This window comes from Mastigoproctus giganteus, chromosome 6 (genome assembly GCF_048544385.1).
Source record: "Mastigoproctus giganteus isolate SK-2022 chromosome 6, ASM4854438v1, whole genome shotgun sequence".
Classification (NCBI taxonomy): domain Eukaryota; kingdom Metazoa; phylum Arthropoda; class Arachnida; order Uropygi; family Thelyphonidae; genus Mastigoproctus; species Mastigoproctus giganteus.
The window spans coordinates 199347292-199360136 of record NC_143580.1 but is presented as its reverse complement, the minus strand read 5'-3'; the positions used below and the strand labels follow the sequence as shown (position 1 = coordinate 199360136).

General features: G+C 33.0%; 1 protein-coding gene across 1 annotated transcript in view; it reads right to left on the bottom strand.

Moving 5' to 3' along the window:
• Window positions 1-12845, bottom strand: part of Ranbp21 (exportin-5-like protein Ranbp21) — a 246751-nt gene that overhangs the window by 14040 nt on the left and 219866 nt on the right. The window contains exons 25-30 of the mRNA XM_090376372.1: window positions 12618-12752; window positions 10946-11042; window positions 9827-9873; window positions 7418-7509; window positions 6564-6688; window positions 1909-2013 (exon numbers count right to left, since the gene is read on the bottom strand). Coding sequence (XP_090232498.1) covers window positions 1909-2013; window positions 6564-6688; window positions 7418-7509; window positions 9827-9873; window positions 10946-11042; window positions 12618-12752 — 601 coding nt within the window. The remainder of the gene's footprint in view (window positions 1-1908; window positions 2014-6563; window positions 6689-7417; window positions 7510-9826; window positions 9874-10945; window positions 11043-12617; window positions 12753-12845) is intronic.

Sequence of the window (12845 nt, the reverse complement as noted above, 5' to 3'; positions counted from 1 at the left end):
AAAAATTTCAAAATTATAAAATTACAAAAAGAGAGGAGACAGCCATAACGTCAGCAAGATTTACCTTTCGAGCATCATTGCCAGAATTAACTCTCCAGCCGATAAGCATGCCACTGTGGAAGTTGAGGGCTGTGGAGATTTAGAAGGGTTTTTTTCCAACACATCACAAAATTTCTCTGCAGCTGCAGAATTGGCACTGGCAACTTCACTGCATACTTTAATGTTTTGGTAACCAGCACGATGCTTGAACCTATTAAACCACTCATTGCTTGCCATGAACTTGGCTTGGGGTTCACTGTACTTATCCTTAATATCTTCATAAATATTTCTTGCTTTTGCTTGAATGGCCATTGGATTCAGGGGAACCTTCTGAATCCGATTTTCTATCCATCTTCAATATAGCACCTGAACGCTGTTTTGTGATCACTGTTGATCTTAAATGCATTGATCCTTTAACATGTTCTTTTATACGTGCACTGTCCTTTAAAATAAATATATAAATTTTTTGTTTATACTCTGGGACGACCAAACGGTCAGAGGAGTTCACAAGATAGACAGAATACAAGAAACAGTACCGTATTCGGCAGTCATGGGCTTGAACCCCAGTCACACTCAAGGCACGTGTACTTATGCACCCTCGTGCCTGACCACTAGGCTACGGCAGTCTTCTGTTTAACTATTTGGGTACACAGCAAATACATAGACAGTGCGATTATACACAGCTAATATTGCATTAAATAGATTTTATAGTTATTATAATATATTATACAGAGCTTATATTGCATTATAAACCTTGCTATCTATGACTGAGACTGACTAACTCAGCCACAGAGTGGAAAAATGCCCATAAAAGTTCCTTGAGTCAACCACAGGATTTGAACCTAGGCCTTTCCACGTGGTGTGGGGAGGACGATGATGATACCACTGTGCTACCCACGCTGTTGAGCAGTGAGACCAAATTCTGTGCAATAGATGACAAACTTTGTCCTGCTTCGTAATTCATAATTAATCATCCATTTCTAAATCAATTTTGTTTTGTTTCCTAGCACTGCCAGCACTTGCACTTTCCGCTGGTCCCTTTCCTTTCACCATTGTAATAAGTAAATAGGAATGAAGAGAAGATTCTGAAAATTTATTTATGTTTTTTATGATTGAAGATTTCAGTGAAGGGGAACTCATTTCACCATAATACCGTAATGTAAAACTCACAGAATTCCAGTTATCGGTATTATCGCAAATGCAATAAGATCGAATTTACTACCCATTTAAAATAGATTGCACTAACAGAAAAGCCCAATAATCTGGAAAGTGCAAATTGTTTTTATTGTAGTGACCTCCAGAAATGTGTTTTAGAAAAAAAAATTATCACAAAGTCGTTCAAAATTCATTCTTAAAATGCAACATATGATAACGATGAAAGTGTAGTGCAATTTCCATTATAAAAATGACCTTTTAGAGAGATAAACAGCTTAGTTATATAGCGAAAATTTCAACTTCCGAGGTCTTGGAATGAATTATCAAAAAAAAAAAAAAAAAAAACACCCCACCCAATGCGTTATTAGGTTCACATTACGATATTTTCGCGATACCTCCATTCCTACGGGATGCAAAGTACATTTCCATGATTTTTTAAAGTTTGCACTGGCTGACAAAAACATACATAAAGTCGAATTTCCATAAGTTGAGTATTACGTAAGCCGGGGGCGCCTCCGTAGCCAGGTGGGAAGGAGCAGCAGTGCGTAGCACACGCTTCTTGATTAGACCGGAGTTCGAGCCCATCACCACCAAATATGGAGGATGCGGAAAGGTCAGGGAATGACCACCGCATATCCCAGAGCAATATGGCCTTAGAATATTGCAAGAATAATTAAAACATGCTGTGAAATAGCTATTTTAATGGTTACTCACCTGTTTCAAAACTGGCCAACACAAATGAATGCTTTTCAGACAAGCTGTGGTATCCAACCAGTGTATAGCACTGAATAGTGTCATTACAATATACGAATATAGACTCTAGAAATAAATGAAACAAGAAATATCACTAATCACTAGTGGTAAACAATATAAATTCTAACTTTAATCCCATAACTAATAATGCATATTGAATCTTACACTGAAACATGATGAATTCTTTAATCCAAAAGGGGAGAAAAAACAAACAAACAAACAAACAAACAAACCAAGCCCATACCATTGCTGATCATAATACAGCTGGCATTGTTTGATGATGAGAATTAGTCACATAGCTGTACCATTCTTATAAAGATGTTATCCCTTTCATCTATGGGTTAACCAATCAGTTATTTTTTGCATAATTCATCCCTGCTATTTCACATTTGTTTTCAGTATTCTTTTCCAAGGTATGTGATGAGATTTAACAAGAGTAATATACGACAGTATCAAGTTATATATTGAGTAGCCATAGTGGCGCTGCGTGTAGTGGCTGTGTTAAATGTGCTTGCAGTTATATTAAAATTTGGTGGTTTAAGCATAAAAAACTGAAAACACATCTTACCATACAGAAGAAGAGGTACAGAGGATTCATTAGACACATTTTATATCTGCATGGTAAATATTTATGCTCTAAGATTAAAATAACAGTTTAACGGTTAGCATGTTCGAAGAATACAGAAGATTATGCAGCAGTTAATGCTACATGAAAGGAGTGCAAATTTGAAATACAGGAATGAATATTTTTAAATGTAAGATATGTATTAATTGGGGGTTAAGACTGTGCGAATCAGCATGAAAATATGTTTATGGTAAGGAAACGTTGCATGCTTTATGGTTTGGGAGAAAATTATTTTAAAATATATTCAACATAATCAATTGGAAATATTGGACATTAATTAGACATCGAAGAAGGAAGAAGAGGGATAATAGCATTACCTTATGAATAAATTCATTGAATGAAGATATAATAACTACTTGTGCGAATCTAATGAATAATATATATCTGTTTACATACATAGGCAACCTCTGGAAACCAAACGAAAACCAGTTGTAATCAGCCTTCTGCACTAAGTGGGGTTCTGCTGTAGTCACCATTCCTCTTCAAAAGCATCTCGTGGGATTCATGATGACTCTTCCTATGATTAAAGCGGGCCCCTTTCAAAAGAGAGACCATAACAAAACCAACTCCAAAAACTGCTGTTAAAGGAAGACCTGCAACTAGGTGGAAGGATGGGATCAGTGAACTTTTGGGCATGACATTTTGCGATGCCGCTCATACAGCACATGATCAATGCAGTTGGAGAATTTTTTTTGGTGGCCACAACAGCTCCTCAGGGAACTATGTGACTGGAAGAAGAAGAATCAAGTTATAGTCTTTGAATGTTGTCGCTAATAGGATTGGAATTCTGACTTTTCCAGACAAGTTACGTGAAGCATTTTATGCATATACAGTTATTTTTTTGGTAGTTGTTGGCACATCAGCTTCTGTGGCCATAATGCACCTCCCAAGTTTTTTTTGCAGTACTTTGATCCAAGCCTGAGGTGGGATTTGAACTCGCGACCTTTGGGTTGCCAGGCAGGCACTTTACCCACCCGGCTAGCCTGGTCGGCGCATATACAGTTGAACTTTAACAAAATATAATGGAAACTGATAAGTGTTAGTTATAAATTAGATAAAGTTAAAATGAATGGCATTACCTGAAATACATATAGCTGCCACCTCTTAGTTTAAGCATGCCATGTTTGAGTTTCCAGGCTTTGGTGCAATCTCTCCAGGTTGTAATATGGTAGGGTAATTTCTATCCCATTTAATGTAAACATGATATTACTGAATGTTATTATATGCTTGTATTTATAATGTATAACTTACAAAGCTATTTAATACTTGTATCATGTACTGCAATGCTTCAAATCAGGGGCCACTAAACTTTTTCATTATATGAGCTAAGTTAATAAAAAAAACATGGCCATTATATAAATCTATCACAATTTTTACTAGTGTACTATTTTAAATAAAATATACTAGTCGTAAAATTATTATAATTTTTGTTATTAAAACACTAAGTGCATAAAAATATTTGGATTAAATTTAAAAGCTAAATTAGGCAAGTCATTAAAGATATTTCTGGCAGTGGATTTTCTCCACAAATTTTTGTTTCTATGTATTGTGACCATCCATTTGTCAACCAGTTTTACAATATGGCATTGATAAGGTCATAAACTGTATATTATGAATGCTATATAAGCAAATCGCTATCACAAAAGGCCTTGTAATTTTTTTTTTAATAAATAACATTTAACAAATTAATCTTAAAAATGTGTTTTTTTTTTGTCTTTCCATGTTTTTACATGAAAAATTTTCAGGATTGCTTTCATTACACCACTCCTCAAGTCACCTAGGTCAGAAGATTTTGAAAAGGTGGGAACTTTACAAACACATAAAACATCTATCACAGAAAATATAAAGTTTAAAGTAATTTGTAATTAAAATTTGATTGAGGTGTACAAGGCTCTGAGAGGTGAAATGAACAAGGGTGAACTTTTCACTGTTATAAATGATTCCAGAACTAGGGGCTGTAAATTCAAATTATGAGGGAAGAGGTTTAGATGGGATTGAAGGAAGTTAAGTTTTCTTTTAGCTGGAAATTTAATTACCGGAATAAGTTGCCTCTATGGGTGGTTGAGACTGACAGTTTGGGGAAATTTAAAGCTCAGCTGAATAGATACCCATGTAAAGAAAGAGTTAAATAGATAGTTTATTAATTTTTTTTTTGGCTAGTGCAGCTAAAGCCCAGGGCTCTTTTGCACCATATTGCTAATACTAATAATTTCAGCTTCATTATATTTTCTAATTTTTTCATTTTATGTACCAATCTAATATCATGGCATGATATTAGATTGTATCATGCCATTTGCTGATCAAATTAATGTCAAAGATGTTATTCTTTTCATTTATTCTTTCATTTCATTCATTTATGGGTTAACCCAATGGTTATTTGTTGCATAATACATCCCTGCTATTAAGCATTTTATATAGAAGCATGGTTTATTTAAAATTTTCTTGTAGCTACTATACTTTCTGGAGAGGGAAAAACAACTGAAATAAACAAATCAAGAAAACATTTTGCAAACAGCTTCTATGTGAAAATTTTAGTGTAATAGAATTACTCTAGAACTAAGAAAGAATATCATATGAAAATCAGTCATCATATTAGCAACACACCTTAAAAACTTGCAAAATAATGTGGAGAATAAACCAATTTGTTGTCAATTATTATATGACAGATTGTGATGTTATATTTATGTGAGAGAGAGAGCGCACAACTATAACTGCTTTGCAGATTGTCTTATGTTCCATAAGTTTGGCTTAGATGGTACCATCTTATTCTACATCACTTCTTACAGTTCTAGTAACAAAATGGTACATGGAATAGTTGTTATAGTATGGTACACCATATAACAGTTTGGAAAAAAAAAAAAGTGCTCCACATTATGTTTTTTTTTTTTTTTTTTTTTTTTTGTCTTTACCAGCTGGGGACACTTTTGCCTCTCCAGTGATGATGCAGTTTGGACTTACACTTTAGAAATGATTACATTTATTCATGAGTTTATCCAAAGTTACTAATATTATTTTTCATCAAATAACATTGCCACAAAGGTGGTATTATTCAATAAAAGTACTCTGCTTCTTTAGTGAAATGGTTACTAAACTGTAGGATAGTAATAGATAGACAGAGAGAAAAAGTGAATAACATCCATCAAATCTGGACGTTTGGCAAGGCAAAACAATGCTCATAAGACACATGTATGCCACGCAGGAAAGGATGGGTGGGGTGAAAAAGGAGGCAAGGATAAATTATATTTGATCAGTGAAATGATATAGTTACCAGAACCATAATTAAAAAATAATTCAGACAGTCACATCTACAGGTAAAAACGAATTCAAATCTATCCATGTCTGCTGATAGCTAACAAAGAATTTCTGAAGCAAAATTAGAATTCAGACATCTATAATTCACACAAAATACACATGCATAGTAAATCAAAAAAGTATTCCCTAAATACTTTCTAATTTACTATACAGACCCATATAAAAAAAAATCCTCCTTTGTGTAGCTGCCATTATTTTATTTATTTATTTATTATTTATTTTTTTAAGTGAGAGAAATGGCCAAATATTCAGTTTGTGGTCTGTAATAATCCATTTATTTACTGTCAACATTGATCAGAAAGTTGGCAACTATTGAGTAGTACCTATTAAAAGACCCTTTCCCCCCAGTATTCCAGTGAAGTTGAATAGTAGTCACTCTTATAATGTATCCATTTGCTGAAATACATAGGGGCACACTTGTCACCAGCAATGTTAACAGCTCTGTACCATATCCATCAATAAATTAATTACACACAAATTAGTTTTATAAATTACAGGTTAGTTGAATACTTGATACTTTTGAAGAAGATAGCACTAACGTTTAGAATTCAAACTGTTGAAGGTACAGAACAATACATACATTTGAGAGTGTATTACACATAATATACAAAGCTATTATTATGTAAATAAATTCACTTAAAAAAAATATTTTATAATGAATGGGATTTTTTTCCCTTACTTCTGTTTTAAGAACTCTAATCCCCAGTTCAGTTAAACATTCAGATTGGGATGTTGGATAATGATCAACTTCTTCCTCCATAGCATCAGGACTCTGTTCTGATCTTCTGTTATGCAGAATTACACCTACAATATATATATATATATATACACACACACTTGTTTATTCAGCAATAATTGCAATAATAATGCAAAAAAAGTGATAATAGCTAACAAAAAAGCAATAAAAGCTATATAATTTAAACTTTACATTATTAGCATATTACATTAAATATTGCAGAATATTAGTTTTTCATGCACTACAAATGTTTTCTCAAGAATTCACAAGGCATTCTAATAAATCAGTGGAATTTAAATGAAGTCACAGACAATGACAATTTATCTGTTTTATTTATTTTTTAAAAATCTATTAAATTTAAATGTTCACACTAAGGTCAGACTTACTCTGCAATTAAAAACTCTGAATTAACTAGCTTCATGTTCAAGAACTAACAAAATTAAAGTGACTGCTTTAGAAATTGTGGTATGTTTTAAATTTTACCATTTTATATAATGACTACTCAGAAAATTTGTTATTTTATTATTATTTTTTTCCTGAAGCAGACTTAATTTAAAATGTAATATTTTCTCCCAAGGAATTAATATTTTCTTTTGATTTTTCTTCCTCCTTTTCTCTTCTTGTGCTGGAAACTGTGCAATAAGTTCAGAGGTCTTTTGACCTTAAAGGAAATAAAAGCTCTCTGAACATGCAGTTATTTTACACTAAAACAGTCTATCTATGATCACAAATATGATTGTAAGAAATAACCTCTGAAATATGTCGCAATAAGTTAACAACCAAAATATATTTCTTACCCAGTAAATCAATATACTCTCTAGTTAACTGTCGATTTAGTTGATCTTCTAATACTTCTTGAGTTTCTGTTTCATCCTCACACATTATGGCACTGTAAGAAGAATTTTCTGTTCTGATAAAATTTTTTTTTTGTCAGAATTTTTGAGTTAAGAAATTTCAGGATAAAACAGCATGTATATAGTATTTTGTTGTAATGGTCTGTTCAAAAATTCACTGCCATTTGCACTTTGTAAAGGAAAAACTGAAACAAAACAAAAAATTATCCTTCGCAATAATAATGCAAAAAAATTATGATTTCAGTGAAACGTTTAATGCAAGTGGTGCATGTGGAGGAATTTTCTCATCCGAAAAAGGATTTTCTTCTAGCAAGAATTACTGCATTATCATGTAGAAAATTATATACATGTGACACTGATTTTAAATAAAAACAGGAAGAGTAGTTTATATGTCTTACTATATTAATATTTTTTGAACTTATTAAAATAGTTTTTATTACCTTCATTTTTACAAGACAAATTTTAACATGGCAGAACCTCCAATTAATACATCAGTTAGAATGTTATGTTAGGACCTAAAAGAGTTCCTCACCTGGAATACGTATCTTCAGTCAGTGGGATTTAGAGGTTTGTTACAACGGGATTTAAAAAGTGTGTGATCTGAGTATGAAAGGGTAATGGTACAGTGTTAAAAATTTCTGTACTTAACATATTACACTTCAAATAATAACTCAAAAAGTTCATGCAGTTTAATGATGTTGTTTTTTTAATTACAGATCCTAAGTTAACTAAGATGTGCGAATGAGGAAAGGCAGACAAAATCAGTCACTATACAATTATCCAATATTCAAGAAAAGGGACTAATGCCAAAGGCAATTCATGAGGATATGGTTACAACATTGGGGGAGAATGTGCCTTCCTATTCCATGGTTAAGAGGTGGGCAAAAGAATTTCAACAAGGGAAGGGGAGCCTGGAAGAATGCCCTCACAGTGGAAGAACTGCAACATCCATCATTTCAAAATTTGTTGACAGTCTGCATAATCTGGTGATGAGTTATTGAAAAGTGACAGTTTGGTACATTGCCAGCATCTTGGGTATCTCATCTGAACGTGTGTGTGTGTGTCACATAATAACAAAAATTCTCACCATGAAAAGGTGTCAGCACGATGGGTCCCAAAGTTGTTGACAGCAGATCAAAAATGCACAAGAATTGTCAAGTGAACATTTGCATCATTTTCAAGCAGATAAAGCAAATTTCCTCGCAAGGTTTGTGACCACAGATGAGATGTGAGTCCATCACTTTCAGCCAGAGACAAAGGAGCAGTCCAAATAGTGGAAATGCAGTTCTCCTTCAAAGAAAACCAAGTTGATGGGTTCTGTTTTTTGGAAAGTTGATGGAGTGCTGCCAGTTACCCCCAGAAAGGCCAGACAGTAACAGGGGCATATTATACAAAAACTGTGAAGCTTTTATACAGAAATTGCGAAGCACTCCGATTTCTAGGTAAAATGATATATCTCTTTTGGGGATTACCCTGACTTCTAATCTCTCTTGGTACAAGCACAGTACAAATATTGCTTCCTCCGCATTCTCTTTTGCTCTCGGCATTAGTTTTCTTCCAAACAGCTGTTCAACTCTGTACAAATCGCAAATCTGCCCTACCATGGAATATTGTTCCCATAACTGGGGTGGTGCCCCCAAAACCCCTCTCAGGCTTGGGCACTGTTCTTCTGAATTGGCTTCTATAATTCCCTCTCTCTCTCTCTCTCTCTCTCTCTCTCTCTCTTTCAAAACAGTCCAAACACCTGCCACCCCCAGCCAACATCCATTTACTGTCCAACTACAAACCACAGAACCAACTTTTCATCTTCCTCATTTATTCATTCAACTGCCATTTTTTGTAACAACCCTTCCTTCATACATATTTCCTGAAAATTTAAGTCTACAGAAGTTCAAATCTAATGTCAACAAATATCTTCTTTCGTCTTCTCAACCTCCAACCCAAGCATGGTATTGAGTACTATTGGTTCTAATACCTCTCATGTTTGGGGCTTTCATTAAAAAAAAAAAAAAAAAACTTTCAGTCACAAGAAAGACATTAGGACAAATTGGAAGAAAAAATAAATAAATAAAAAAAAATAATAAAAAATGATCATAATAATTTGGGCAAGCAGAACAGTGTACTGTTTGCTTGTTTGAATGCTGATATTCATCATAATCACAAGGATACACGTGATGGTGTGTTGGAGCAACATAATGCTTTACAGCATTGCAACAGCTCTGATGGGAACATCAATTGAAAATATCAAAGTCTGGATGTAATAATCAAATGATATATGTTCAAAGAAATGGTATTAATGTTAATTTCACTACTAATCAATGCCTTCCTGTTTCAATAAATCACAACACTTACTTTGAATCGCGACGCTCCTTAAAATGTTCCCATTTTGCTGATAACTTCTAAAAATGATAAAGAAAATTAATAACTACAGATGCATTAAGACTTGAAAAAATTTAAATGATTATGCAATAGTATTAGTAAGTAATTGTTGAAACAATATTAAAGATATAATTAATTTGATAATAGCATTAGGAATATATTTTGAAAATTTACATATCAGGAAATGTAAATTTTCTGATATGTAAAAAGTTGGAGAAGTTTGACTTCTGGGAGGGCCTACTGGTGGAACATTGTTGAGAAGGCTAAGACCATTCTGGGTTACAACACCAGAAGAAGAAGAAGACATATCAGAAAATATGGGGTGTTCATGAGATCTGAATGATTTCATTGCATCTCAACTTGCTGAAACATGTATGGTGGATATGGTGCAACAACTGCAAAAAGTGTTCTAGTGGATTAACTTGGTTTTTATCTTGCATTACAGATAGCACCACAATAATGTAAAGTGAAAATGGTGGAAAAGCAGAAAAAAAAAACCAAAAAAAAAAACAAGTGCAATGAATGGCTTAGTGAAATAAATCAGTCACGCACGCACACACACAAAGTAATAAACGATAAACGAATACTCCTGCCCAGTAATAAATTAATTCACAAAGGTGAAAGTGTTGGGTTTCTGTTATCCAAATTTTCAAATGTCCAAAGCAGTCTCAGTTCCAGTGCCTGAAATATCTGAGGTTCAGATGTACATAAAAATTAAATTCCGTAACTCCATCAATTAAAAAATACCCAGGGTAGAGAAAAAAATATGAAAACCACTGAATAATAGAATGGACCAACTATGCTGACAATATGTTACCTTTAGATTATATAACACCAATTTCTGAGATTATCTCATTAGCAACACCCATAATGGTAACTGCAAAAGCATGAAACAATAGGTATTTTCAGTGCTAAACTGAAGATGCCTTTTGGTTTTCTAGCTAATAAAATAATTAAAATTTTTTTTTTTTTTAGTTTCAATGAAATGCATATTTGCCAGACTATGCAGATAGAACTAAAATTAAAATGAATTATATTAAATATTACATATATGAATCAAGTTTAATTTCAAAAATAAAAACAAAAACATACCTGATACATGAAAGGACACAGGGTTTCTAAAATGGTGATAACAGATGAGTGATATTCAGGTGGACAGTGCTGGGCAAAAGGTTTAATAAAGACACGTGATTGAAGTTAAAGCAAATACAGTACTTTTTTTATTTTTAGCATAAAAATATATGTACTTGAAGTAATAAGAAAAAATAACACAAAAAAAAAAATAAATAAACATAATAGAAAGAGAATAAATAATGACAGCAATGATTGAAATATGGTTGGAAAAGAATATTTAGTTGATTGGAAAGGAAAGCAGATGCTAATAGATCAAAGAAACTTTAGGGATATAAATAAATGTATAAAATTTTATGTTTATGCACTGGGATGGCCATGTAAGGTCAGAGGAATATACAAGGACAATACTGTATTTAGCAGTCACATGAGTTAGAACCATGGTCAGCTGAAACCTCCATACTATTGTATCCCTGGGCTTGACCACTCAGAACAGTAAGAAAGGTTGAAATGAATGAATGTTGATTTACTAATGGTAAATAAATCAGTGGCACCAAACTACCCCATCAGTATTAAAGTTAACATCATAGGTACTTCATCAAAAAAGCCCTCAGGGTGTGCAGGGGTCCTGAACTTCTCTTTCAGTCTTCCTCATCTCTTCTACCTTCATCGTGTTAAAAACACTAGTGATAATTTAGTGAAAACTGTACCATTGCTTTGAGAAACATTTATGAGACTTAAAATGTCAATTTTAGATTGATTTCACAAATTTTTTTCTACAGATAACTAAGTATCAAAAGTATATGGGATTTTAGAGTACTTTACTAGACCACTTTCCAAAAATAACAAACTTCAATCAGGGTGTTCTGGCCCCCAGGAGACTACTGGAATATAACAAGATTTTTTTAAAACAAACAACTGTTCTATTTTAAGACTCTAGGTAAAAGTGCCAGTTTTGTCTCCATTTGGACCTACTTTTTTCTTCTCTGAACTTCATTACTTTGTCCCACAAAACCCATTGGTGAACAATGCTAGTATTAAAAAATTTTATCCTTATACATGACAGATAATGGTCAAAAAATTTCAACAGATCTAACATTTTCAGAACACAAAGGTATAGAAATGAATGGTGTTAACTGCATTTTTGAAGGTGCTTCCACTTAAAACAGTATAACTTGTAAATGAACAACCACAACCAGAAAATGCTACTGCACATATACCTAGTAGGAATTTGTGCCACCTAATGCTGAACTATAAGGCAGCATTACTTTTAGCCATCCTCATATTAGAGTCCTGTGCAGGTCCATTGTGTTAGGCCTGCATCAATACTTTAGGTTTCTTTTTATTTAATCTGCATTTATAACTGGAACCACACCTGAACACAACCTGAGCCACAAAAAAAAAAAAAAAAAAAAGACATTAAGAAAATTGATTTTCTTATTGTATATAATACCCAAAAACTTAAACAAATAAAAAAACTTACTGAAATTACTGATAAATTACTATCATTCAAAAACTGAAACCACAACCCAACCTGCAAAATTACCTGAGACCTGACACACTTGCAGGACTCTACCTCATATAATATTCTCAAATTTGCAATACATAAAAAATCATTAGAACATAAAAACAATACTAAGAAACATTAAAAAGTAAAATAAAGATAAAATTTCAAAAACAAAAAAGGATATGTATCACAGGCCGTAATCTGTAGTCTGGCATATGCTTTAGGTCTTTGAACACTGAAGATAGTACTGACTGTGCTAAATTAGGAATGGCATAGAATTCCAAACCTAAACTAGCAGCAGCATTTCCTAGAATGTGATAGCTTTAACAAAAAATTAAATCTCTCAGTATACTTTTATATCAGATTTGCATAGATACAAATATAATTAGCATAAACACTTTAAATCTGCTTTAG